At 42.5% G+C, this 25,839-nt stretch overlaps 1 protein-coding gene across 7 annotated transcripts in view; it reads right to left on the minus strand.

Moving 5' to 3' along the window:
- Window positions 1–25,839, minus strand: part of THADA (THADA armadillo repeat containing) — a 480,068-nt gene that overhangs the window by 425,747 nt on the left and 28,482 nt on the right. For 5 of the 7 annotated variants that reach the window (XM_069954790.1, XM_069954788.1, XM_069954791.1 and 2 more), the window contains exons 11-20: window positions 25,143–25,834; window positions 23,372–23,526; window positions 20,582–20,737; window positions 19,801–19,923; window positions 15,585–15,708; window positions 12,864–13,015; window positions 6,097–6,319; window positions 3,368–3,503; window positions 3,063–3,199; window positions 1,309–1,470 (exon numbers count right to left, since the gene is read on the minus strand). In XM_069954790.1, coding sequence (XP_069810891.1) covers window positions 1,309–1,470; window positions 3,063–3,199; window positions 3,368–3,503; window positions 6,097–6,319; window positions 12,864–13,015; window positions 15,585–15,708; window positions 19,801–19,923; window positions 20,582–20,737; window positions 23,372–23,526; window positions 25,143–25,834 — 2,060 coding nt within the window. Of the gene's footprint in view, window positions 1–1,099; window positions 1,189–1,308; window positions 1,471–3,062; window positions 3,200–3,367; window positions 3,504–6,096; window positions 6,320–12,863; window positions 13,016–15,584; window positions 15,709–19,800; window positions 19,924–20,581; window positions 20,738–23,371; window positions 23,527–25,142; window positions 25,835–25,839 lie in introns of all 7 variants that reach the window. The other 2 variants (XM_069954795.1, XM_069954794.1) reach the window with 2 other exon arrangements.

Consider the following 25,839-nt stretch of genomic DNA (forward strand, 5'->3'; position numbering starts at 1 on the left):
TGCCCATCTGTCCTGCTCATTCCTTCCTGCGCCTTGCAGTCTCTGTCAGTTCTGATTGGTCCATGCTGAACACACACCCCTTCCCCATTGCTGTCATGTGACCACACAGACCTCTGACAGCAGCCCTGCTTCTCTATTCTAGCCTGCTGTACTACGCTCCTGCATTATGGGGATCTGCAGCTCCATCCTGTATCTACAAACTGCTGCTGTGTTATCAGGTTTATGCACTTATTATACATTATACACCACATGCTGATACTATACTGCACAGTAACTTATAATATCACATATTCTGCTGTTTCTGAATGTTTGTTTCATTAGTTTTACATGTTGTTCAGAATATAAAATCATTATTTTTGGGGTGTGGAACCAATTGTCTGCATATCAGTGATTTCTTATGGGAAAATTTGCTTTGGTTTAAGAGTGGATTTGGATTACAAGCACAGTCCCGGAACGAATTATGCTCGTAATCGAAGGCACCACTCTATGTCCGTCTGTCTCTCAGTATCTCTCCCTCTCTCACTTGGTATATGTCTCTCTTATTATACGTTTGTCTCTCTCAGTATACGTCCGTCTGTCTCTCAGTATATCTCTCTCTCACATTTGGTATAGGTCTCTCTAAGCATCTGTCCATCTGTCCTTCAGTATTTCTCTCTCTCACTTGGTACATGTCTCTCTGAGTATATGTCCGTCTGTCTTTCAGTATCTCTCTCTCTCACTTGGTATATGTCTCTCTGAGTATACATTCGTCTGTCTCTCAGTATATATTCCTCCATGTAAGTCTCATATCATGTATATACCATTCTTATAATATTTCTGGAGCCCTACCTCCCCCCCGGGCTCTATGCAGGTGTATGGAGTCGGCCTCCATTATCCCTCTTATGCTCCGGGCCGGCTCTGCTTATACTTTCCTACAGCCTGAGACGGCGGCCCCGGCACAATGGGATCCATGCTGCTAAATCTCCAGTGGCAAAAAAATAGAATTCCTTAACTTGTCTGCTCTCCTTATGGCCGACGGCGTTGATCAAAGGCGAGTGAGACCAGAAGGAAAATGTAAAATGACAAGGGCAAAAATGAGGAATAACTAAAGTTTGTTTACTGGCCGTCAGACAGAGACGCCGCCACACGTGACCCACCGACCAGTGTCCTGGATCCTGCGCCACTTGTCTTCCTCCAGCAACAAACAAACTATAAGGGAATAATGAATATTGAAGCGCATCAATGGACTCTGTCAGACGGGTTTTTTCGGCAGCTCATTGACTTAGATGACTAATAAGGTTTATAATTGCTTTAATTACATGTCATTACCTTTCATTGCCGCACACAGGCTCTGGGACGGTACACGGTCTTCTGGAAGGGCCTGGGAATGTAGGTCATATTCTTTCTGTAATATTCTTGGCTGGGCGAAGTAATCATTTGTGTCCCGTGGTTTGATCTCACTCATTATCATGTGCAACTGAGACGCGGCTTCTGCGGGAGACAATGGGTATAGTCAGAGAGGGACAGTGAACCGAGGATGGCTTTGTCTCTGGGATTTCACCTCTGTGCCCCTACTGTTTTAGGTAACAGGACTCAGAACGACGGCTAAAAGGCACAGCGGTTATATTAAACATTGGGAGAGAACGCAAAAGATGGTTCTAAAATAATATCTCACCCAGTCTCCAAAATAGATCTGTTCTAGGGCCGTAATACATAGCTGGATCGGCGTTCACTTACTGAGCCTATTACACAGCTCGATAATCATGCAACAAGGGCTGTATATATATTGTTAGTGATGTCCGTGCAGCCCCCTTGCCCTAGTGTTGAAGGGGTTGTTCACAAAAAAAAAGCAAAAAAAGAAAGCCTTTCCTGCTCTCCAGCCTGGAGAGAATACACCACTTCCTTAAGGATATACAGCAGCTGATAAGTACTGGAAGACTGGAGATTTTTTAACAGCAGTAAATTATACATCTCGGGCACCAGTTGATTTGAAAGAAAAACATTTTTGGTGATCTACCCCTTTAAATAATAAACCTTAAAGTGACACTGTCCCCACTTTTTGAATTATGACTTCTCTACACAGGTGTAAAGGGTAAATGTAGCGGTTTTTATACCTTATTTTAGATCTTAAGTTATGGTGCTTGTTCCTGTAAAAAGTGATCTCTTATCATCTGCGGATTGTGCTATCTGGGCACGGCTTCATGGAAGAAACACCACTTCGCAATGCCCACAACTACATGGTTGGCCCCGCCCCCGTGACATCATCAGCGCATAGGCCCTGTCCCTCAGCGGCCATTGGTATGAGTCGACATAAAGGGGGTGAGGCCTAGACCTTTAGGCTGGCCTGTTCCAATGGCTGCTGGAGAGGATGATGGCAGAGGGATGCTCAGTGTCCCTCCAATGCCCTGTGTCCCTCAGTGTCCCCCTGCCATCATCCTCTCCAGCAGCCACAGCCCGCACAGCTCTGGGAGTCGGGTCGTGACATCACCATGCTATCCAGGAAGTGACATCACCATGCTATCCAGGAAGTGACATCACCATGCTATCCAGGAAGTGACATCACCATGCTATCCAGGAAGTGACATCACCATGCTATCCAGGAAGTGACATCACCATGCTATCCAGGAAGTGACATTACCATGCTATCCAGGAAGTGACATCACCATGCTATCCAGGAAGTGAAGCCTTGATGCAGTAGTAAGTGTGGGGGAGGGGGGGGAAGCACTTTATAAGCATTTCCCGTAATAAGTGTATATTGGGGATTTGTATAACTTTTGGGGGGAAATACAATACTTTAGCAATTTAAAGGAGAAGTCCGGTGAAAACTTTTATTAAAGGACTTACATAGCAGAGTTTATTACTTGTCCTATAGAGAGTGAATGGAGCAGAAGCAGAGCATGGGAGGGGACAGTTGACCCCCTTCTTGTGTCTGGAAGTCAATATTCGGACAGGCACATCATTTTTTTTTTTTTTTATCTATCATGGGACATGGGCTATTCTGCAATTTATAAATACTGCAACATCTACATGGCTTGACTGGATTGGTGAAAACAAGTAAAACAATAGTACTGAAGGGCAATTACCTGACTCTGTGTCCATAGGCATGAGGCCTTCTGGTGATGAACTATGGACAACCGGAGAGACGATAGCAGAAAGCTGGTAGGACATTGAGATCAGCCGTGATACCAGCTTTCTCCACTGCACCACATCTGAGACGTCCCTGTGTATGGCAAAAAGTTACATCAATTGTTCAGTTCCAGTAGAGGATTGTATATTTTATTTTTTTCTTCTTATTTTGTTTAGTCATCCGAGGGGAGTTTAATAAAAGTATTTTTTTGTGTAAATTATATATATACATATACACACATCATATATCTTAATAACTTACCACATAGAGAGCTGCTGCAGGGCTCCAATGATACAGTGCACCCGACCATACAACGGGAAGGATGCTGCAGCTTCTAGCAATGAACTCTCTGCCCGGACGATCTCATACTCCAGTCTGTCCATCAGTATCCCAATAACTAAAAACACATAAGTCCAGGAAAAACTATTATAAATATATGACATAAATACACGATGACCACACAAGAATCAGAAGAACCAGCTAAATAAACTTCTCTCTCTTTAGTGTATTTTACTAGATTTTCTCTCTTATATAAAATGCAGAACTCAAAACGCTAAAACCCCCGTGTGTAAAAGTGACAGGGATCAGGTGAGGAGTGGGGAAAATATCTGATCCTCGGCTGAACACATCTTTTCTGCGGGCAGCAAAATTTATAGATATCGGCTGCCCATCTCTCTGTGTAAAAAAAGAGATGTACAGCCTAAAGCTATATATTCTGATGGCTGCAGGAATGATACAGTGATCGTTCATACGGCCCGGCCACTGAAATTAATCGTGCCTTCGGGTTGCAGCTAAGGTGACTAATGTGTACATTAAAGGGGCAGTCTAGAGAAAAGTTTTTTAAAATCAACCGGTGTTAAAAAAAAAAAAAAAAAAATTATATTATATTTATATATATATATATATATATATATATATATATATATATATATATATACACACACACACACACACACACACACGTATACACACAGATTTGTATTAAACTGTATGTCCTGCAAGAAGTGGTGTAGTCTTTCTAGTCTGACACAGTGCTCTCTGCTGCCACCTCTGTCCATGTCAGGAACTGTCCGGAGTAGGAGAGGTTTTCTATAGGGATTTGCTCCTGCTATGGACAGTTCCTGACATGGACAGAGGTGGCAGCAGAGAGCACTGTATCAGACTGAAAAGAATACACCATATCCAGCAGCTGCTAAGTACTGGAAAACTGGAGATTTTTTCAATAGAAGAAAATTACAGATCCCTGGCACTTTCTGACATCAATTAATTAGAAAACAATTTTCCCCTCCAGAGTACCCCATTAAATCTCTAAGAAACTGGACTAGGACCTAGGACTCTTAAGAGTCCTAGGTGTTTCTAGGTGTTCAGACTGCTACTGTTGATTAGATAGGGCTGGAAGAAGAGCTTATCTTAGTGCTTCACTCCTTGTCTTGCTGCAGGAAGCAGCTCCATAGACTTATGGTGCGTTTACACAGAGATTTATCTGACAGATCTTTAAAGCCAAAGCCTGGAACAGACTATAAAACAGGGAACAGGTCATAAAAGAAAGACTGCGATCTGTCCTCTTTTGAAATCCATTCCTGGCTTTGGCTTCAAAAATCTGTTAGATAAATCTCTGTGTAAACGCAGCATTAAACAAAGATTGTCTCCTGTAGCAAGATGAGGGGAAAAACAAACAAACAAACAAGAGCAGGAAGCACTTAACAGAGCTCTTCTCCTGGCTCTAACAAATTGGTGGGGGTTGGAACACCCAGACCCTGACTAATCAAAACTTTTGAGAATGACGGGAAGTGAAGGTTTGCAACAACTGGATAACACAGTAAGGCTGGGTTCACACTACGTTTTTGCAGTTCGCTTTTTGCAAAGACGGACGGATAAATGGATGCATGTGTGTGCATCCGTTTTGATCAGTTTTTCAATTGAATTCCATTATAAAAAAAAAAAAAAACACGGATCAAAACAGATCTTTTTTTAAAGGGAACCAGTCACCCCCCGTGCCGGGGCGAAGGCCGCCCGACCCCCCCCCGCTGGAGCCCCAGATACTTACCCCATCTCGCCAAGTCCTGTTCCTGGAGCCGGTCCCAGGACGGAGATATCCCCGTCTGAAGCCCGGCATACGCGTTGCTGAGATGAGTCCGATGCCCATAGAGAATGAATGGAGCCGTCATTCTCTATGGGCGTCGGACTCATCTCAGCAGCGCGCATGCCAGGCTTCAGATGGGGATATCTCCGTCCTGGGACCGGCTCCAGGGGCGGGACTTGGCGAGATGGGGTAAGTATCTGGGGCTCCAGGGGGGGGGGGGGGGGGGTCGAGCGACCTTCACCCTGGCGGGGCGTGGGGGGGGGGGGGGGCTGACAGGTTCCCTTTAACAGACAAAAATGAGGTCAACTTTATTTTTTTGTGTACGTTAGAAAAAACTAATCCGTTTTGATCCCTTTTTTAATAATGGTATTTAATGGAAAAACAGAACAAAATGGATGCACACACATGCATCCGTTATTTCCATCCGTTTTTCGCAAAAAAATAGCCTTACACAGCTCTAAAGTGTACATTAACTTTGGCCATGATGGGAGGGAGCAACATTTGAGGAGGGAACATTGCTTTATGGCAGGGATGGGAAATATTCAGCCCTCCAGCGTTTGCAAAACTACAATTCCCATCATGCCTGGAAGCCAAAGCTAAGCTTTATGGGAATAAGCAGCTCTCCCTGTTGAGGCCTATTTATCAGAATGAAAAGCCTCTATAGAGGGCTCGATGGGACAACCAGTCCTCGGTGCTGTTGCATAAATTTCTGTAAGCATTTATTCCATTTTCCTTCTCTTTTATGAGGCTATAAAGAGGTCTAAGGTGGAAACTGGAAGAAGGATTTGTTTCCAAAGAAGGTTCAAGTTCTAGGAATCTGCATCCAGCTCACGCTTCCCCCTGTGTGCAAAAACCTGACCGGCAATGTAAATCAGAGAAAATGTAAAGGAAAGCAGCTATAACGAACCATGAAAAGCGTTCCTCTCCACAAACCCGCTGCCGTCAATGGAAAATGACTGAGAACGATCCGCTCTGTGCCCATCCTGCGCCAGCTGATCCAGAGCGGCCTTTAAACCCTCCTGGTGGATCAGAAAATTCAGCAAATAGGAAGCGGTGACACAATCGAAGTGCTTGGTGCTGGTGCTCAGGTTCATGGCTGCTTGAAGAAGACCCAGAAGTCTCCCCGGCTCCTGAAAATTTAAAAGAGGAAGAATCAGTGTCTAACATTGATTCAGGACCAGAAAAAAAATGGCAGCTTTGCCCAAGAAATAGCGACACTCTTGCCCTCAGTCTGGGTTTTGCAGCTTTGTTGCATTAAAGTGAAGGGAGCAGAGTTGTAATACCACACACGAGCTGAGAATATGGGTGGCGCTGTTTTTGGAAAGGGGTAGCTTTGTGTTTTTCTTATCCTGGAAACCCCTTTAAGATGAATGGCCACCTTTAGGCTAAGGCTACAGTGTCATTTAATGTTAGCTATTGAATGACCGCTGCAGTCCGCAAGATTACATACAACTCAATGAATTGCTGTGAACTGATGGAATCAATCTTGTAGAGCTACAAAAAGTGGTGGTGTAGCCCTGGCCTCAGTGTCATGCACCACTAACAATAGGAAGCCGAGATATACGCTACGCTGCCTTTTGCAGGATAGAAATACAGATAGGGTGCGTTCACATGTACAGAATCTGCAGCAGATTTGAAGTTGCAGATTCCAAGCAAATCAAAGCTGGGCCATCAAATCTGCTGCAGACCCTGTATGTGTGAACGTACCCTAAAACAACTGGTGTCAGAAAGTTATATAGATTTGTAATTTACTTCCATTTAAAAATCTGGAGTCTTCCCATACTTATCAGCTGCTTTATGTCCTGCAGGAAGCGGTGTATTCTTTCCAGTCTGACACAGTGCTCTCTGCTGCCACCTCTGTCCATGTCAGGAACTGTCCAGAGCAGTAGCAAATCTCAAAAAAAAAAAAGCCTCTCCTGCTCTGGGGTTGTCTAAGTGGGATCAGAAAATATTGCAAAAAATATACATAAAATACACAGATGTAGCAGAGTTGAATTTATCACCTGGCAAAACTCCTTGCAAAATCTTTGCTACCTGCCTGCGTTTCACTTTATAAATCCTATTTATTAAACCTCTATATATGAACTTATGATGAAAAAAATCTTTTTCTTTCCTATTAACTGGTTTGAGAAAGTTAAATAGATTTGTACTTTAATTCTATTTAAAAATCTAAAGTCCTCTAGTACTTATCAGCTGCTGTATGTCCTACAGGAAGTGTGTCCTGCCCTTACACAATGCTCTCTGCTGCCACCTCTGTCCATGTCAGAAGCTCTCCAAAGTAGGAGAGGTTTTCTAAGGGGATTTGTTACTGTCTTAATAGTTCCTGACATAGACAGAGGTGGCAGCAGAGAGCACTGTGTCAGACCGGAAAGAATACACCACTTTCTGCAGGACATACAGCAGCGGCTAAGTACTGGAAGACTTGAGATTTTACAATTAAAAATGTACAAATTTACAAATCTACATACTGAAACCAGTTGATCTGATAGAAAGTTTTTTTTTCCACCCCCTTTAACACATGTACAAAATTGCAGCAAAAAAAAAAAAAAAAAAACGTTGTGCATGGCAGGTAATAGATCCATAGTTTAAAAAAATTCCCATAGAGATTTAACTCCTAAGGCCTCTAGTGAAACTAATAGAAATTAATGTAGGCAGAAGTATTAATAGTAGCAGGGGAGAGAACTGGACCCTGGTTACCGCACCATAAGGAAATGATATACAGTTTATGTCTGTGAACTGTGGAAACCCAGACTCAGTACTAAGTAAGGGAAATACTGGGAACGTGTCTGTGGCAAGGACTTGTGTCTGCGGATGCTATAAAGAGGTTCCAGGAATAATAGAAAGAAGCATTAAAATGCAGCCTAGGAATACAGCGGGGAGAATAAGGATTGGATACGCTGCCGATTATACACCTATGAAGAATGGAGAGGTCTGTCATTTTTATTGTAGATACACTTCACCTGAATCTATAAAAAAAAAAATCCAGAAATCACATTGTATGACTTTTAAATAATTAATTTCCATTTAAATGCATGAAATAAGGATTTGATCACCGACCAACCAGCAAGAATTCTGCCTCACAGACCTGTTAGTTTCTCTATGGGAAGCTCCTCCTACTCTGCCCTCATTACCTGTATTAATTGCATCAGTTTGAGCTCGTTAACTGTATAATAAACACCTGTTCACCCACTCAATCACACTCCAACCTGTCCACCATAGCTAAGACCAAAGGACACCAGGGACAAAATTGTAGACCTGCAAAAGGCTGGGATGGGCTACTGCACAATAGGGAAGCAGCTTGGTGAGAAGGTGACAACTGTTGGTGCAATTATTAGAAAATGGAAGACAATTATTAGAAAATGGAAGAAACACAAGATGACTGTCAGTCTTCCTCGGTCTGGGGCTCTATGTAAGATCTCACCTTTGGGGTAAGGATGATTCTGAAAAAGGTCAGGAATCAACACAGAACTACACGGGAGGACCTGGTCAATGACCTGAAGCAAGCTAGGACCACAGTCTCACAGATTACTGTTAAAGGGGTTATCCAGCGCTACAAAAACATGGCCATCTTTCCCCCTCTCTTGTCTCCAGATTGGGTGGGGTTTCAATCTCAGTTCCATTGAAGTAAATGGAGCTTAATTACAAACCGCACCTGAACTGGAGATCAGAGGGGGGAAAAGTGGCCATGTTTTTGTAGCGCTGGATAATCCCTTTAACTGTAAGGACCCGGCTGCGTCCTTACTCTCTGTGAATCGAGTTCAGCTCATTACGCTGTGCCAGGACATCATAATGTGAAAACTCACTGCTTTTCATGATATCCCGGTTTGTCCTTTTGCATCAAGGGGTTAAATTAAGGGGGTACACCGGAGAATTTTATTTATTTTTTTCATTTAAAAACCTCAAGCCTTCCAGTACTTATCAGCTGCTGTATGTCCTACAGGAAGTGGTGTATTTGCTACACTTGCTAACAGCAAAGGAACGGCATTGAGGAGGAAGATAAGAGACATACTGTCCTCCTCAGCACCCCTTGCACAGGGGGGGCTATCAGTAGGATATATTAGTCTCCTTTAAAAGGGTTATCCAGCCCTAGTAAAACATGGCCGCTTTTCTATAAAAAAAAAAAAAAATAATCACTTCTGCCCACAGTTTGGGTGCGGGGTTTTGCAGCTCTGTTCAATTGAATTGAATGGAGCTGAACTGTAATACTACACACAACCTGAGGACAGGGGTTGCGCTTTTTATGGCAAGAAAGTAGCTGTGTTTTTTCTAATCCTAAATAACCCCTTTAAATGGGCATTTCTTTCATTGGCACCCGTTAAAAGCATTAAAAAAACTGTCCTGTCTATTAGAGGTGCAATGCAAAGTATCCAGAACCCCCTGGCCGCTAAAGGGTTAAACCGGATTTATTTTGCTGCCGAGATTCCAGCTCCTCCGACGCGGGGGCCAGCGGAGCTTATCACACGCAGCAGAACAATATTGTGAGGAATCTGTGAGCGAAATTGCTGGGAATAATAAAAGCAACATCTGATAAAGTGAGACAACAGGAAAGCCAGAAGGTTTTTTTTTTCTTCTTCTTCACGGGATGATTAAGCCGCTTTAGTCAGAGTTTGGCCTATAGAGCGGAGAACTCCTTAAAATCATTCCTGAAACGCGTCTGACTCAAAAGCCAATGAGCACTTTACAATCCAATTTTCCATGGCGTAGTACTGTGATCCGTATTCCACATGGCAGCGTGAGTTACTGTACTGTGGATTACTGCACACACAGGCCTGGTCTAATAACAGGATATTCTCTAATAAAGAAGAGCGGGGCCCAGTGCAGACTAATGGCCTGAGATGGGAAAACACAGATCTATGGGGGAGCTGAGGATCTGCCACAATTGTATCCAGTTCTGGGCTGATACATTATAGATCAAAGAGTTACAGGATTATGTTCCCCATACACCGTTCTGATAAGGCTGGGTTCACACTACGTTTTTGCAATCTGTTTTTTTCATCCATTTTTTGCAAAAACAAATGAAAAATGGATGGAAAAACGGATTCATGTTTTGATCAGTTTTCCTTGAATTCCATTATAAAAAAAAAAAAAAACTGATGTTTTTTTTAACGGACACAAAAAAAAAAGGTTGACTACCTTTTTGTGTACGTTACAAAAAAAGGGTTCCTTTTTTATAATGGAATTCAATGGAAAAACGGATGCACACACATGCATTCGTTTTTACAATCCGTTTTCTTTGCAAAAAAACGGATTGCAAAAACGTAGTGTGGACCCAGCCTTACCATGCGACTTACGCTGACGAGACAATACACCAACACAGACAAATGAGCTGACCTCAAAAACATTGTTCATCGCTCTCAAGTCTTTCAGTGTAAACTCTCATTGAACACGATTGCAATCATTGATAGACTGTAATTATGATCGCCTTAATGACTTAATTTACCTTCCCCTTCGATCTATCGTTTGTTGTGCGCTATACCTAATCAATTTATCTGTACGTGTGAAAGGATCCTATTTGTACTTTTGTAATAATCTCCTTCGAGTAAAAAGAAAAAAATTGTGGGGCGACAACAAAATGATTAACAAAGCAAAGAATGCAATAAGGAAAATTTTGTAGGGTTTTGTTTTTACACTGTTCCCCCATACAGTAAAACTAGCACTTGTATTCTTTAGTTTATAATGATTATAACAATACTCCAGTTTTAGATTATTTTTGGTTTTAGGTTTTAAAAAAAAAAATTAAAATCCCTTAAATTGAGACCCCTATAGTTTTTTATTTTTATCATCTACAGAGCTGTTAGGGTTCTTTTTTTTATGTTATTTTTTTTATTATTTGTACCGTTTTGGCATAACATGTCTGTGTAGGTGTATACAGTATGGGGTAAGAACTACAGGGGGTATGTAGTATGGGAACTGCCTGCAGAGGGGGGGGGGATGTATAGAATATGGGGAAGAACTGGTGAGGGATGTATACAGTATTGGGGGAGTATAGATGAAGGTATAGAGTATAGATGAAGAACTACAGAGAGGGAGGGGGTATACAGTATGGGGGCCTAAAAACAGTGGCACATACAGTATGGTGACTAACTACTGTATAGAGTGGGGTTACAGTGTAGGGGAATACTGTGTTTCTCCAAAAATTAAAGACAAAAAAATATAAGACCCTGTCTTATTTTTGTAGATTGTGTAGTATTTGGTGTATATATATATATATATATATATATATATCTTTTTTTTTTGTCCCTTAGACTGTTCATCATGTGGGATCAGTAACATTATGTTTTACTACTACTTACTTTTATGAACAAAGCATGATTCATTAGATGTGAAATATGTAAGTTCTGCCTACCAGCTGCCCTGAACAATCTATAGATACAGTCCAGGGACACCTCGGAGGGAAATACAAGAACCTTCCTGTCTCGGAGAAACCCATCAGAAGTTTTGTTGGTCGAAGTCTGAGTGCTAAGACCCCCACAAGCTATAAAACTACCAAGGAAAAGTGCACAGCTACGTGCTTCACTGCCCAGCTTGCTGCACAAGTCTCCATAGACTTTTAGTGGTGAGATAGAGAACAGCAAGCCGATGAGTGAAGCGCCCAACCACAGGCTTCTCGAGGCTCGTACTAAACATCACTGGGGTTCTAAACACTCAGATCCCAACTGATCAAAATTGTTGTCAAGTTTTTTTCGAATACCAGGGACACCACACTTTAAGACTAAGTTCACACCTAGTCTGGTCGCTACTGTATATGTCGGCATCCCATCTTACTGGTTTCCAAATGTATACAGCAAAATTTAACGTGAGGTACGTGTGAGCCTACACGTAACAAATTAATCTGCAGTGCATGTTGGCCTTGCATGGTGACACAGTCCATTTTTCAAATTGCCATCCTGTTCCCACCATCTGCGCCAGTTTATCACAAGCAAATAGGACTGCTCTATGCACTGGAGGTGCCCACCCACAATTCACCAATATCCCCTCCCCTGGGTGGCGCAGCCAGACTTGATTGTGAAGGAGGCGCAGAGACATCAGTGTACTAGGGGCGCTGGGCCAATCTCCAGTGCATAGAGCGGCCCTAGTAGTACTCCAGACCGAGGATTACACTGCCAACAGCACGGGAACGCTACAAACAAGGAAGGTAAGAGACATATCTTCCTCCTCTGTGCCTCCTGCGCAATAGGGGGCTATCAACCAGTTAGATCCCTTTAACCTGCTGATAGTTCCTCTTTAAGTGGCCGTAGTAAAGTTTTTTTTATTTGTGCTCAGGTCCCCCGCCAATATTTATCAAAACTGCTTAGAAATGGCCGCCACAGGTGTGCAGCTGAGACTAACTATTTTTTTGTCTTTTTACATCTATGCTCCCATCTACATGTTGGAACACTTCCAGGTCAGTCACCTGCATCATGCGTACGTGAAAATTTCAAGTAAAACTGCCCTTTAAATTTGGAGAATGTCTGTGAATAATTGACACCTCTGCACTGTACATTGTTACCCATTACCTCCTTACGCTCCTATAATGAATGGCTTTCTTGCTTACTTCCAATCTTTCTTTCCTAAAGAGAGATGTTAATCTTCCACCATAATAACACGGTCCAATAATTTTCATGAAGAGCGTCCGTCATCTATTGTACAACTTTTTTTTTTGTTGTTTTTTTGTTCGCTCGCGGCCATAATTACCTGGAGGCCTAAGACAGACGGGGGCAGCTTTCTCAGAAGTTCAAAGGCAAGGAGTTTCACTTCCTCAAAGGTGTTACTGAAGCACTCTAGGAGAGCACGGACATTGTTAGCGCTGACCGACTGAGCGAGCTGAAATACGGTGTGACAGGAGCCTGTGAACAGAGATCATTAGTCAGGAAGAAATCGCACTAATAACTTTCTGCTCCACAAAACAAAGCTTGTTAAGCTTTACTGCTCCCCATAAAGGAGCGCCGGGACCTGCACATGTGGAAGACCAAATACACAGGCACTTATCATAAAAGACTCTATTAAATGCAGATGTTTTTCGTTTCCTTTATACAAATCGTGTGTTGTTGGCTTTTCGGCTGTCATAGAGGGGAACCGGCCTCTTCTTATGCCCCAAAACGGGGAACAGGCCTGGGTCGGCCATTTATATGAAGAATGGGAATTGTTGCTCAGTGTTATGTGCCTGGGAGACGCTGGTATATGGATAACCAAGCACTTTTTTAGCACACATTATGGGGGAGATTTATCAAACATGGTGTAAAGTGAAACTGGCTCAGTTGCCCCTAGCAACCAATCAGATTCCACCTTTCATTTTCCAAAGAGTCTGTGAGGAATAAAAAGTGGAATCTGATTGGTTGCTAGGGGCAACTGAGCCAGTCTCACTTTACACCATGTTTGATAAATCTCCCCCATTATTTGTATTGGCCATGTCAGAAGAGAGCGACTTTCCAGTCTATTGACGTTTATGGGACCCTCTTCTTTCCATTAACATTGTGGGGGTTTAGCTTTATGTGTTTCTGGAAAAGCTTTGTGAGACGCTACAAGCGGGATAGGGATCATTCACTGGTTTATAAAGTAGCCTGAAAACGTGTTAGCATTATACAATAATAATACATTAAAGGGGTTATCCAGCGCTAAACAAAACATGGCCGCTTTCTTCCACAGACAGCACCCACTCTTGTCTCCAGTTTGGATGTAGGTTTTGCAATTCCGTTCCATTGAAGTGAATGGAGCTTAGATGCAAACTACACCGGAACCGGAGACAAGAGTGGGTGCTGTCTCTGGAAGAAAGCGGCCATGTTTTTGTAGCACTGGATAAACCCTTTAATAGATAACAGAAAAAAAAGTAGGTAAAGCCAAGTGATAATCCTTGTGGAGCTGTAATAGTAGCCATACAAGTGGTCAACTGGCTAAGGAGATACAGGATATGATGAAAAGAATTGGGATGGCTCCATATTCCTCCTCCACATCCCATTCTAGATCCATAGATATTATTATGGAGCTGCTCCCCCCTAAACAGTTATAACAGTGCCTGCTCTTCCTCTCTTTCCCTTTAAGAGGGACCTGTGGGAGTTTCTGACAATTCATCCAGAATATACTAATAAAATAGAACGGGTTAAAAAACGAGCTACAAAAATTGTGCAAGGTGTGAGGCATAAATCAGAAAAGACTGGAGGATGTGAATCATTATAGTATGGAGGAAAGAGGAGAAAGGGGGGACATGATGGAAACCTTTATATATGTTACACAGAGGGAAGAAGGGGAAAGAAGGACATGAAGGAAACCTTTATATATGTTACACAGAGGGAAGAAGGGGAAGGAGGACATGATGGAAACCTTTACATATGTTACATAGAGGGAAGAAGGACATGATGGAAACCTTTATATATGTTACAAAGAGGGAAGAAGGGGGAAGGAGGACATGATGGAAACCTTTATATATGTTACAGGACTAAAGGTTCAGGAGGGAAGTGTTTTTAGTAAAAAAAAAAACAAAAAAAAACAAAACAAAACACGGAACTCAAGAACAAGAGGACACAGTGAGAGATCATTGGGTGGAAGAACAGAAGCAACGTGATAAAATATTACTGATACTTGGAGAGTAGTAGATACTTGGAACAAACTTCCAGCAGATGTGGTTGGTAAATCCACAATAACAAAATGTAAACCTACCTGGGATAAACATATATCTATCCTAATCCTAATAAGAAATTAAATAATATAAGGGCAGAATAGATGGAGCAGGGGGCTTTTTCTGCCCACAATCTTCTATGTTTCAATGAGTATTTGTGAGGTCAGATACTGATGTTGGGGAGAGGACCTGGATCACTAACACTTCCCCTCATAGGAACTAAGAACCCTAGGCCGACCCCTGAAAACACCCCACAGCATTATCCCTACTCCACCAAACTGTACAGCTGGCACAATGCAGTCAGGTAGGCAGCGTTCTCTTGGCATTCACCAAAGCCAGGACAGCTTCACACTACTGCATCTGTGCTTAGTGATGTAAGGCTTGCATGCAGCTGCTCAGCCATGGAAACCCACACCATGAAACTTCCAGCGGGCACAGCTTTTGGGCCGATATTAATTCTAGATGTGGTTTGGTCAATGCAGTTACGGAATTAGCAGAGCGGTGGTGACTCCTGTGCACTATGCTCCTCACCACCTGCTGACGCTGCTCGACTTAAGTTCCTAAACGCTTCCACTTCTCAGTAATATCGCTCACAGCTGATGATGGAAGATTTAGGCGGGAAGAAATTTTAGGGCCTCACTCCCATAATAGTACCAAGCTGAACTAAGTTTTGCTTAGTGAACTTCAATGAGTTTGCACTGCACAATATGAACACAGGTCGAGTATTCTGCTCGATGAACAATTTTGAACATTATTTGTAGTTTCTCAAGACCTTCGTAACGTTTTCTCAAAGTGCTGCTCACCTGGTACGACAGGGAATATCTCAGCGATAGATCCTAAAATAGTCAAGGCTGAAAACCTCGTTGGATGTGACGAACCAGGAAAAAGTGACTCGAACAGATAATCTGTGATAGATGACATGAATTCCTGGAACACGAGAGAGACACAAAACAGCACAATGTAACATCTGGGAACGCGTCTGAGTGTGGGAAAGAACACACAGGACTGATAGGCAGCGAGTTAACATGTTCTAAAGAGATGTCAGGACCCCAAAACAACCTGCACAAACAGTCCCCAGGATGGCACCCTGTCCTTTACGTCTGTCAATAATTTGTGCAGCCTCTCCGGGTTAAAGGGGTTGTCCACCAAAATATTTTTTCTTTCACATTAATTGGTGTAAGAAAGTGCCAGAGATTTGTAATTGAATTATGTCGAGGAAATTTCACATAGTGGAACTCTTTTCATAGCGTTTCCTGTTGCAGGTTTGGACGCTGGTTAGCTCTGTGAACCTGTTATACTGATATCGGGCTATAAATGCAGATTGTAATGGTACCTTTAGTGTAATTTTTCAGTAAAAGTAATAAAGTTTTAAGCAAATTAGATGCTTTAGAGCATTGGGGGGTGTTCCACAGCCCCCAAGTACCCCGGTCCACCTGTCCTTCTGCCTAGTAAGCCACGCCTCATAATGAATATTTGTTTCGTTCCCCTGCTGTGACATAAAGAATCCAGTATGCGCAGTAATATGAGCTGTATGGCGGCCGGGCAGTGTTACAGAACATGCACCAGTTTGTACCTACGATAATTGTAGGCACTTACAATGTAAGAGCTACCAGTGGTCCAGATGCTGCTCCTGCCTCTCTGCCATTGACAGAATGGTGCCTGTGCCGCAAAACTGCCCGGCGGCCAAACAGCTGATATTACTGCGCATACACAGGAGCTTAGAACAGGACCCCTTACAGCACAGCAGGGGAACAAAACAAATATATATTACGAGGTGTGGCTTCCTAGGCTGAAGGGTTGGTGGACCAGGACACTTAGGGGCCGAGGAACACCCCCAGTGCTCCAAAGCATCTAATTTGCATAAAACGCAGTGCATCAAAAGACGCAGTGCATCAGCAACCTAAAGGTTTCCTTTACAATCTGCCTTAACAGCCCTATACCAACATAAAAGCAGGTTCAAACGTGTGAACCTGCTGAGAGTTTGCCTTTAAATCACCCTCCTTTACCACTATGCAAATAAAATATGTAAAAAAAAAAAAAAAAAAAAAAAAAAAGTAAGTAAACACATATCGCATTATATCGTAGTGTGCGGAATTGTCCGGTTTAAAGCGTAACTGTCATTTCAGGGTCATTTTTCTGAAAACATTAAATATCAACAGTACAAGCGATTTTAAGAAACTTTGTAATAGGTTTTATGTACTAAAAGAGTTTCCTTCTGGACTGAAAAAGCAATCTCCCAGCTTCCCCCCTCACATCAGATGAAGCAGGATTTCTGTCTCCATTATGTGGCTATGGAGAGGTGAGGGGCTGTTAGGAGTGACTGAGCACGGAGCAGTCCAGCACAGCACAACACCCTGCAATCTTCTCTCAGTAAGTTCATAGATAAGCACTGACCTTTCTGACACCTGAATCCTGCGTTTTAGCTGCCCAGAGAGTCTACAAACAGCTGACCTTCATGTCACCTCTTCCTGCTCCCTCATCTCCCTCAGCCCCTCCCCCCTTCATAGGCTTACAATGGAGAGAGCAGAGCCCGTCTTCACTGGCTTCTCTGTAATGAAGACGTGTTTGCCTGATAATGCACAGATAAGAAGTCGGGGGGGGAGGCTGGGAGATTGCTTCTTGAGTACAGAATGAGGCTTTTTTGGCTGATGAAACCTATTACAGAGTTTCTTAAAATCGCTTATACTACTGATTTCTGCAATTAAAAAAAACATGACAGTTACCCTTTAATTAAATATAACTTTATTCCCACACGACAAATGGCGTAAACGAAAGAGGGAAAACAAGCACTAGGATTGCTGTTTGTTTTTGTTTTTTTTTGTTACATTAAACATAAAAAAAATTAAATTACAAAAAGTTATTAAAATGTCCCATCTACAGAAAATTGATAGCACAAAATTGACTTCCTACTGACTTTCATGGTAGATTGAAAGGAACCATTACAAAGTAGTACACTTTGTAATGGTCCTTACATGAAAAAAATAAAAGCACAATGGCTCTTAGAAGGCGAAGAGAAAAAAACGTAAGGGCAAAAAAGGGAACTGTCCCAGTCCTTAAGGCCAAAACCCACTGGTTCCCTAAGGGGTTAAGGAATGTTCTGGATAGTTGTCTTATATTATATGGTGCTGGGTCCGTTACAAGCGTAAAAAACAATCCATACTCACCCCACAGGGATCCAACTGTATCCTGTTCCATTCCCTCGCTCGTTGCTCTTCTTTTATTTCCAAGATGAACTCATCTTGGCAGTGACGGCCGCTCAGCCAATCACTTACTGCAGCGTTGTCCCGCCTTGTAGCCAACCAGTAATTGGCTGAACAGGCTGTCACTGCCGACACAAGTCCATCTCCAAAGCAAGAAGAGTACTGAGCAAGGGACTGAAAGACTTCACAGGTGGATCTGCGAGGGAGCAGGGTGAGTGAGTATTATTTTGTTTTAAAGAGCCCATGACAATATAAAATAAAGCAAGTGTCCACAATACGCCTTCCTTTAACTCATGTCCCCCTGAGGGCAAGGCAATAAAGAATCTAAAACTAATAATACATGTGGCATAAATCATGTAATAAAAAATTCTGGTGCATCTGCAATAGTAAATAGGCCCCATTGGGACAAATTTATAAAACTGCTGAAAAGAAATGGAATTTGCCGCCCAAAGCAACGAATCAGAGGAGTTCTTATTTCTCAAAAGCTGAATATGAAATGAAAAGTTTTCTTTTAGGTTTCCTTAGGGATCCAGAGCAGGCCAGGGAATAATTCCCTTTTAAGAGATGCAACAGCATCTGTAACTCTCTCCAAAGTAACCTCATCTAGTAAGGACCGCTGGGAATCCTGCAGGGTGCGGAATTGGAGCGAGTGTATGAAGCGTTTCATCTCTAGATCTGCTGTGATCACTCTAGTAAAATCTTTAGGGGAGAGAAGATGCGGTATGGGAAGGAATGGAAATGTTGGCATTAGGAGTAGTTATACGTGCCAGTCCATTTAAGATAACCTAGTCTATTAGTGTTCCCTTTAAAGGGGAAGTGTCACCTAAATTTAATTTTACTGATTAGAGTCAGATATAAAAACGTTCTTTTATTCTAATCTAAAAATTTCTATTTTCTAATATTTTTTTTAATTTCACTTTTTGTACATTGTTATGGGGGCTGCCATCTTGCCTGGCTATTCTTAACAGCATTTAGTGACATGCTTTACAGCAGAACTCATGGACATAGACAACAATAGACAGACTCTCTCTCCTTGAGATGAATGAGTGTACTCTGTAACCGGTCAAGAAGTCATTACACAGAAAGTCGCTATTGTCTCCTCTATCTATTGGTGTCACATGCTGCTGCAATGCTGTACAGATCCCTTTACAGCAGCCTCCTCTTATCACCACAGAAACGACAGGAAGTCTTTGCTTAGTTTTAGCCCCAGTGGTGAGAATGAAAATTGCAAGATATCAGGATTACTTTATAATATAGATAGGAAAATCAAAGGCACCATAAAATCCTTAAAAAATATGTTTAACATAAAAACAATATTTAAGCAATAAGTCAGATGTAGGTACAGATGGCCAGTCCCAAGCCTTGCCTCTTTATTAGCATCTCCTCCACAGAGGAACAAAGGGATGCCACAGAAAGTATACAGAAAAACAGTATCACTTTTATTCGTGAGGTCAGGGCTGGGGTCTTCCACACCAGACTTTCCCTCTGTGACTCTATAGACCTTATTGTGTGCTCTAGGGAGCGGTCATGGTAGAACGAAACCAAACTGTTCTCACAGCATCTGAACCCGAGCATGAGGCATCTGATAATTGGTCGCGGAAGAAGTTGGATGCAGCCCTAAGGTTGCCTGGAAAACATGGATACAGCCATAGACCATAGGCTATATCCATGTTTTCCAGGACTCCCTAGGGCTGCATCCAACTTCTTCAGTCACCGATAATCAAATGGCTCATGCTCGGGTTCAGACAAACTTGAGCGTACTTGATTGGCTGACTTTAACTAATGTGTATCAACAGCTTAAAAGACAGGACAAACTTACTGTGTAATGCTTTAGGGCTGTGCTGGGATCTTCTGTACTGTCCTTATGCTCCGATTCTCTCCGGGTCTTGCTTTGCTGATGTTTATATAGAACCTGGGAACTTTCTTGCACACGACAAAAAAGCTATAAATAAAAGACAACATTTCAGAACATAGGGACCGCTAATACTTTATTAAAGTATTGTATGGCCTCCAAAAGTTATACAAATTACCAATATACATGTATTACGGGAGATGCTTATAAAGTGCTTTTTTCCCTGCACTTACTACTGCATCAAGGCTTCACTTCCTGGATAACATGGTGATGTCACTTCCTGGATAACATGGTCACGTCACTTCCTGGATAACATGGTGATGTCACTTCCTGACTACCAGAGCTGTGCGAGCTGTGGCTGCTGTAATGCAGTAGTAAGTGCAGGGAAAAAAGCACTTTATAAGCATTTCCCGTAATATGTGTATATTGGTAAGTTGTATAACTTTTGGGGGGCAATACAAGACTAATAAAAAAATTTTAAGCACCATACCTGTTTTCAGGCTTTGTGTGGAATTAAGCTGTAATACCACACAGAAACTTAGAGCAAGAGTGGCGCTGTCTACTAAAAGAAGCAGGTGTGCATTTTTTTTTTTTTTTTTTTACTCAGACAATTTTTATTGAAGAAGTTTTTTGTACATAAACCCAAATTAAACAATGAGAAGTTAACACCTCACAGGGTGTAATGTCTTGTTTGTAATCCTAGATCACCCCTTTAAATTTAAATAAATTTGTGGTCATGGTTGTTTACCTTCTTGAGCAGGTAACACAGCTGCTGTCTGATGGAAGGAGACTGACAGTTCAGGTTGTACTTGAGAAAGAACTTTATCAAACTCATTTCCTCCTGTGACACCACTTCAGTGCTCCAGTGACTCTCACAGAGGAGGCCCAAGGCATCAATACGGACCTTAAGAGAAATTACAAAAAAAAAAATTGCTTTTACTTCAACTTAAATTGTCACGGTCACTAAAAAATAACTTTTGACATCAAAAGATCGAGCCGGGGAAAGATGGCGGCAGCGCAAATCCCTCCCCAGCCAGTAGCGTAGAACGTCTATAAATTTTGACGTCCTGAGCCATTGGCCGGGAAGTGGATTGCACTGCTGCAATGTTTTTCCGGCTATATCGTCTGATCAGCACTTGGGTCCAATTAAGCATTGAGCACAATGTAAAGTACAGCCGGCAGCCGAACTCTACATTGTGTGCGCAACTATTTTCTGCGGCCGCAGTTCAATAACGGCCGTAGTGGTACAGTAAAATCAATGCAAACGTATTAACTTCATTACCAACGGACGCTCTTTTCACTGAAAAGAATGGCCATTGTTAATTAAATTAAATACGATATGTGATCATAGCCTTAAAGCGTTATTACGGACTTCTCACTCCTGATTAAATGTCAAAAGTTACTATAAATGACAGAAGACCTGGCAGTCACAGCAGCCCTTGTACTGTAAAGTACTGCAGAATATATTGGTCCTATATGACAATTATTAATAGAGATGAGCACTATAGCGTGCTGGAGTCCAAACGTGCGATATTTGAATACCGGTGGATGAAGAAGTTGGATGCAGCCCTAGGGACTCCTGGAAAATATGGATACAACCTATGGCCTATGACTGTATTCATGTTTTCCAGGACTCCCTAAGGCTGCATCCAACTTCTTCAACTCCCAGTATTCAAATGCCAAACAATCAGACTTGATTATGCTCATGTTATGCTCATCTCCAATGAATATGATTAATATTACAATAAGGGCAGATTATTTCCATCGCATATAGACATTTGCTGTTGCATCAACAGTATTTATATGCATAAAACAAAAAGGAAAACCTCATGGCTCAGGAAGGTTCCCTAGTCGCCAATGACATCCCTGACCCAAATCATAAGAATTAAAAATGACATCTACCATTATAGAGGTATTCCCAACATATATGGCATATCACGAAAAGAAAACGCAAGAGTTCATGGAAAATAAGGGCCACTGGCGAGGCGGAAGCCAATGACCTAATGGATAAAATTCTGCGTCATTGTGGAAAGAGCGTGACTAGGTGACTTTCCAGACGTCTGTCTGCCACGTGGCACATGGAGGAGCTGACGTGTCTTCCCAGTATTCCTCACTAATGGTGATCACTATGGTACGTAATCTGTATACAGAGATACATAGACTGTGTATTTACCAGCTCTGCTATTATCTCCCGCACAGTATTCCATCTTTGGTCCGGAAACGTCACTGGTTTAAAATTTATTTTATCACAATTTTTTCTTCCTTTTTAGACGTATAGTCATGGGCTGATAATGGGGAATCTGGAAAATATCCCACTTACGGAGTGAACCATAAAAACGGTTCTATTATCAGCTACCGTCCCGTCACCTCTTATTCCAGTGCTGGTAGGAGCTTCCATGACACACAAAAACCAGCTCTGGAGATAACCGCAGGACGGAGGGGGGGGGGGGGGGGGAGAACGACTGGATGAAAGGGAATATTTGTGCTCATGTGTTTTCCATGTGATGTGAAGATAATGGAGATGTAATGGAAGGAGAGAAGAATAATACATGCAGTACAGAGTGGAGTGGGACAGCATTGCTTCTGCAACTCAGCAAGAAAATGACAAAAAGGACACGGATGTTAACTGATTGCATCGATTCCAAATTTCTAATCTGTATATTGACCTTCCTAGTCATGCCATATGCCAGGCAGGATGGTACTGCCGTAGTATTACATCACCTGTAGAAGGAAGAAGCATGACTGCTGGTGCAGCAATAGTCTGTGACATATGACTGACTATCTCTGTGTAATATGACGGCGGATGTAGCAATAGTTATGCCATACAAAAAGCAGGGTGGTACTGCTGTGGCATGAATATATCATCTGTGGAGGGGAGTTATGGGACTGCTGATGTAGTGATAATCAATGTTATGTGACAAGTAGTATGGTACCGTTGTGTCAGTGACATATAAAGGGTAGGAGGGTACCACTGTAGCAAAAGTGCCGTGTCGAGTCTGCTGTTTAATTATAGTCGGTACTATAGGAGGGTCAGGCAGAGTGTCTGAGGTCCTAGGATATGGCAGAGGAACGAAACCTTCAGAGAAAAACTGATAGCTATCCAGAAAGTGAAGATGAAAAGGGTGAAAAGAACCCTCACTTTCCTAGCAAGCTCCAGTGTAATATAGCTACAGGTATGAGAACCGCAGTAAGATTTTTGAACCACTAGAGGGTGCATGAGTATCACATAATTACTATACTGCTTGTCTATGTATGCCACCTAAAGGGAGAGAACAAAACAAAACCAAAAAAAACTGCATGAGTGTCTACCTCCTACAGAAACTATGCTAAAACGGATTAGCTCAGTTACTGCAGGTGGGGTATAGCCTGACCGGGAGAAGCTAACACTTTTCTTTCCTAAGTGTCGACACCAAGTGACACCGGCCTATATACACAGTCTGTGTCCCTCAATGACACGAGTGAAGAAAGCACAAATATACGGCAAGTGACTGTCGGGTCTCTTTCATCATTAATAAGGTATAAGCATCAGCTTCCTCACCTGATCATGTCTGTGCACAAGGCCTTGCTGTATTAAGCTTGTGGAGACTCTTCCGCTCCAGGCATAGTTTTCTGTAAATCGGAGGTGTCCATGAGTGCGGGCAGTTCTCAGACAAGCCATAAGGGCACCGAGAGCTCCACGGTTATCACTGGACCCTGAGGAATATAGACACATAAAGGAAAAAACAATCAGAATTGAATGAATCCTGACTACAATAGGAGAAATCGACAACTGAACCCCCAACCTGTAATGCAATTGTGTCATCTACCCCAAAATGATAGCAAAAAAACCCCAATTTATTGCACAATACATATGTACTGCATTGTCTGCATATACAGTGGTACCTTGGTTCTCAAACTGCTTGGAACTCAAACTGTATTTTCAAGGACAGTTTGCTTTGGTTCTAAAACTCTTTTCAGGCGCCCAGTCTTGAAGTACTCGGTATCTGAACGTTTTTGCGAGCGTGGATGGTGGGTTGTAAGTGGTAAGTTTAGCACTGGTGAGGCTTCACATACAGTGCTGTACTGTATAAGACTGCTGGAATGCATATACAGCACAGTAGTAGTACGGACAGTGCACCACTATCTCCCATCTGTTACAGTGCTGGGGTAGGGGTGCACTATACAGTACAGGATGAGTGAGTTAGTGACTACTGTACTATAATTGCTGGTTTTGTTGAATGTTTCTTGTGTATAATGTACTGTACAGTATATAGTGCTGTTCTGTAATGTCCTGTAGTGGTTATACTGGGCACTATACAATGTAATATATGGGTACTGCAGGTAATTATTGGTGGGTGCTGGAACCAATTAAACACATTTACATTATTTCCTATGGGAAAACACTGCTCAGTTCTCAAACTGCCTTCTGGAACCAATAAAGTTCGAGAACCGAGGTACCACTATACATGGAAACCACCCACCAAATCTGAAAAAAAATACGTGCAGGGTGGGCATCATAAATTAAAAAAAAAAAAGCAAGAATTGCTGAATTTTGGTCACCAAAAACATGGAATAAAAAGTCCCACCTAACCCTAATGTGATCAATAAAAACTACAGCTCACTGTCTGCTCAACCAATCAGCACTGAGGCGGGACACAGAGGCGGCCAGTGATTGGCTGAGCAGTCCTTTCCTTCTATATGCAGTGTGGCCAAACAGGACCAGGAAGTGAAGAACAGCGAGGGCACGGAGGCAGGAAAATCACAGGATCGGTAAAGTAAACTTTGTTTTAAACGTAACGATCATTTAAACAACTTTCTGACATATTTATGGCGACATGACAGTAGTTTGTATTGGTGGTGCTGAGACCCCCGCTGATCGCTAGGACTTAGAAACAGAGGCACTCAGCAGCGCATGCTCAGCCCCTTCAGCTCTGCTATAAACAGCTAAAGTGAGCTGTGTATGGTTATAGTGGAAGCCTCCTGGTATATGGAATTGCCAGAAGTTCCATAGACTTCCATTATAATTCTGTAGACTGTTTTTTATAGAAAACTTCTGACATATCACTAGGACATATCAGAGATTTGTCTAAATCAGGGGTAAGGAACCTTGGCTCTCCAAGCTGTTGCAAAACTACAACTCCCATCATGCCTGGACAGCCAAAGGCTGTCAAGGCATGATTGGAGTTGTAGTTTTGCAACAGCTGGAGAGCCAAGGTTCCCTACCCCTGGTCTAAATGATGGTTACACTTCAAATAAAAAACCCCTTCAAGGAATCCTGGAATTGCAGTTTATTTTTATTCCAAGATATTGTATAGGCAAATCCAACTCACCGATGTTTAAAGCGGCCGACGTCTTCAGATTTTCAATCATGTAATGTAAACTATGGGGATTACACTTAAGCAGCTTTGGCAAATAATAATCGATGATGTAGGTGGTCTGTGTCACGTGTTCTTCGCAGAGGCGTAAGACGAGGGGGGTGACCCAGATATCCTGCCATCGCTCAGTCCAGCCGCTTTCCCTCGTTCCCTGGAGTTGTTTCTTGTGGTTGATAAACATGGCTTCCAATAGGTTACTAGCATAAGGAGCAAAGGACTGATCGGACATGACATCTAGAATCTGCGAAGGGATCCTTCCATCCACTGACAATAGCCGTTCAGTTCCCACACATTCTACTAGGCAGGCCAGCGATGCGTACTTCCCCTTCGAGTGCCACTCCAAACTCAGCAACTTCTGTGTAAGTTCTGACAGAAACGGGTCCTCGGCCCCAGAGCGTCCGGCCACGGCCGAGTGATGGATTGCCAGGATGTTTTTGAAGACGAGCTTTGCCTGATGTCGGACGGCATCCAGAGGGTGCTCCCAATGTACGTACACGTACTCCAGGAGATTGCAAAGGGTGCTTGAGTGGCCATTAAGATTGTCTCTCAAGTCTCCTGTACACGAGGAGCTCAGGAGATCTATAGCTGAAGAAGTCCAGAGGGCTAAAATACGGGACAGATACAAAGCCGTGCTCGATTCTCTCAGGCTGAA

Source organism: Dendropsophus ebraccatus, chromosome 15 (genome assembly GCF_027789765.1).
Source record: "Dendropsophus ebraccatus isolate aDenEbr1 chromosome 15, aDenEbr1.pat, whole genome shotgun sequence".
Lineage (NCBI taxonomy): Eukaryota > Metazoa > Chordata > Amphibia > Anura > Hylidae > Dendropsophus > Dendropsophus ebraccatus.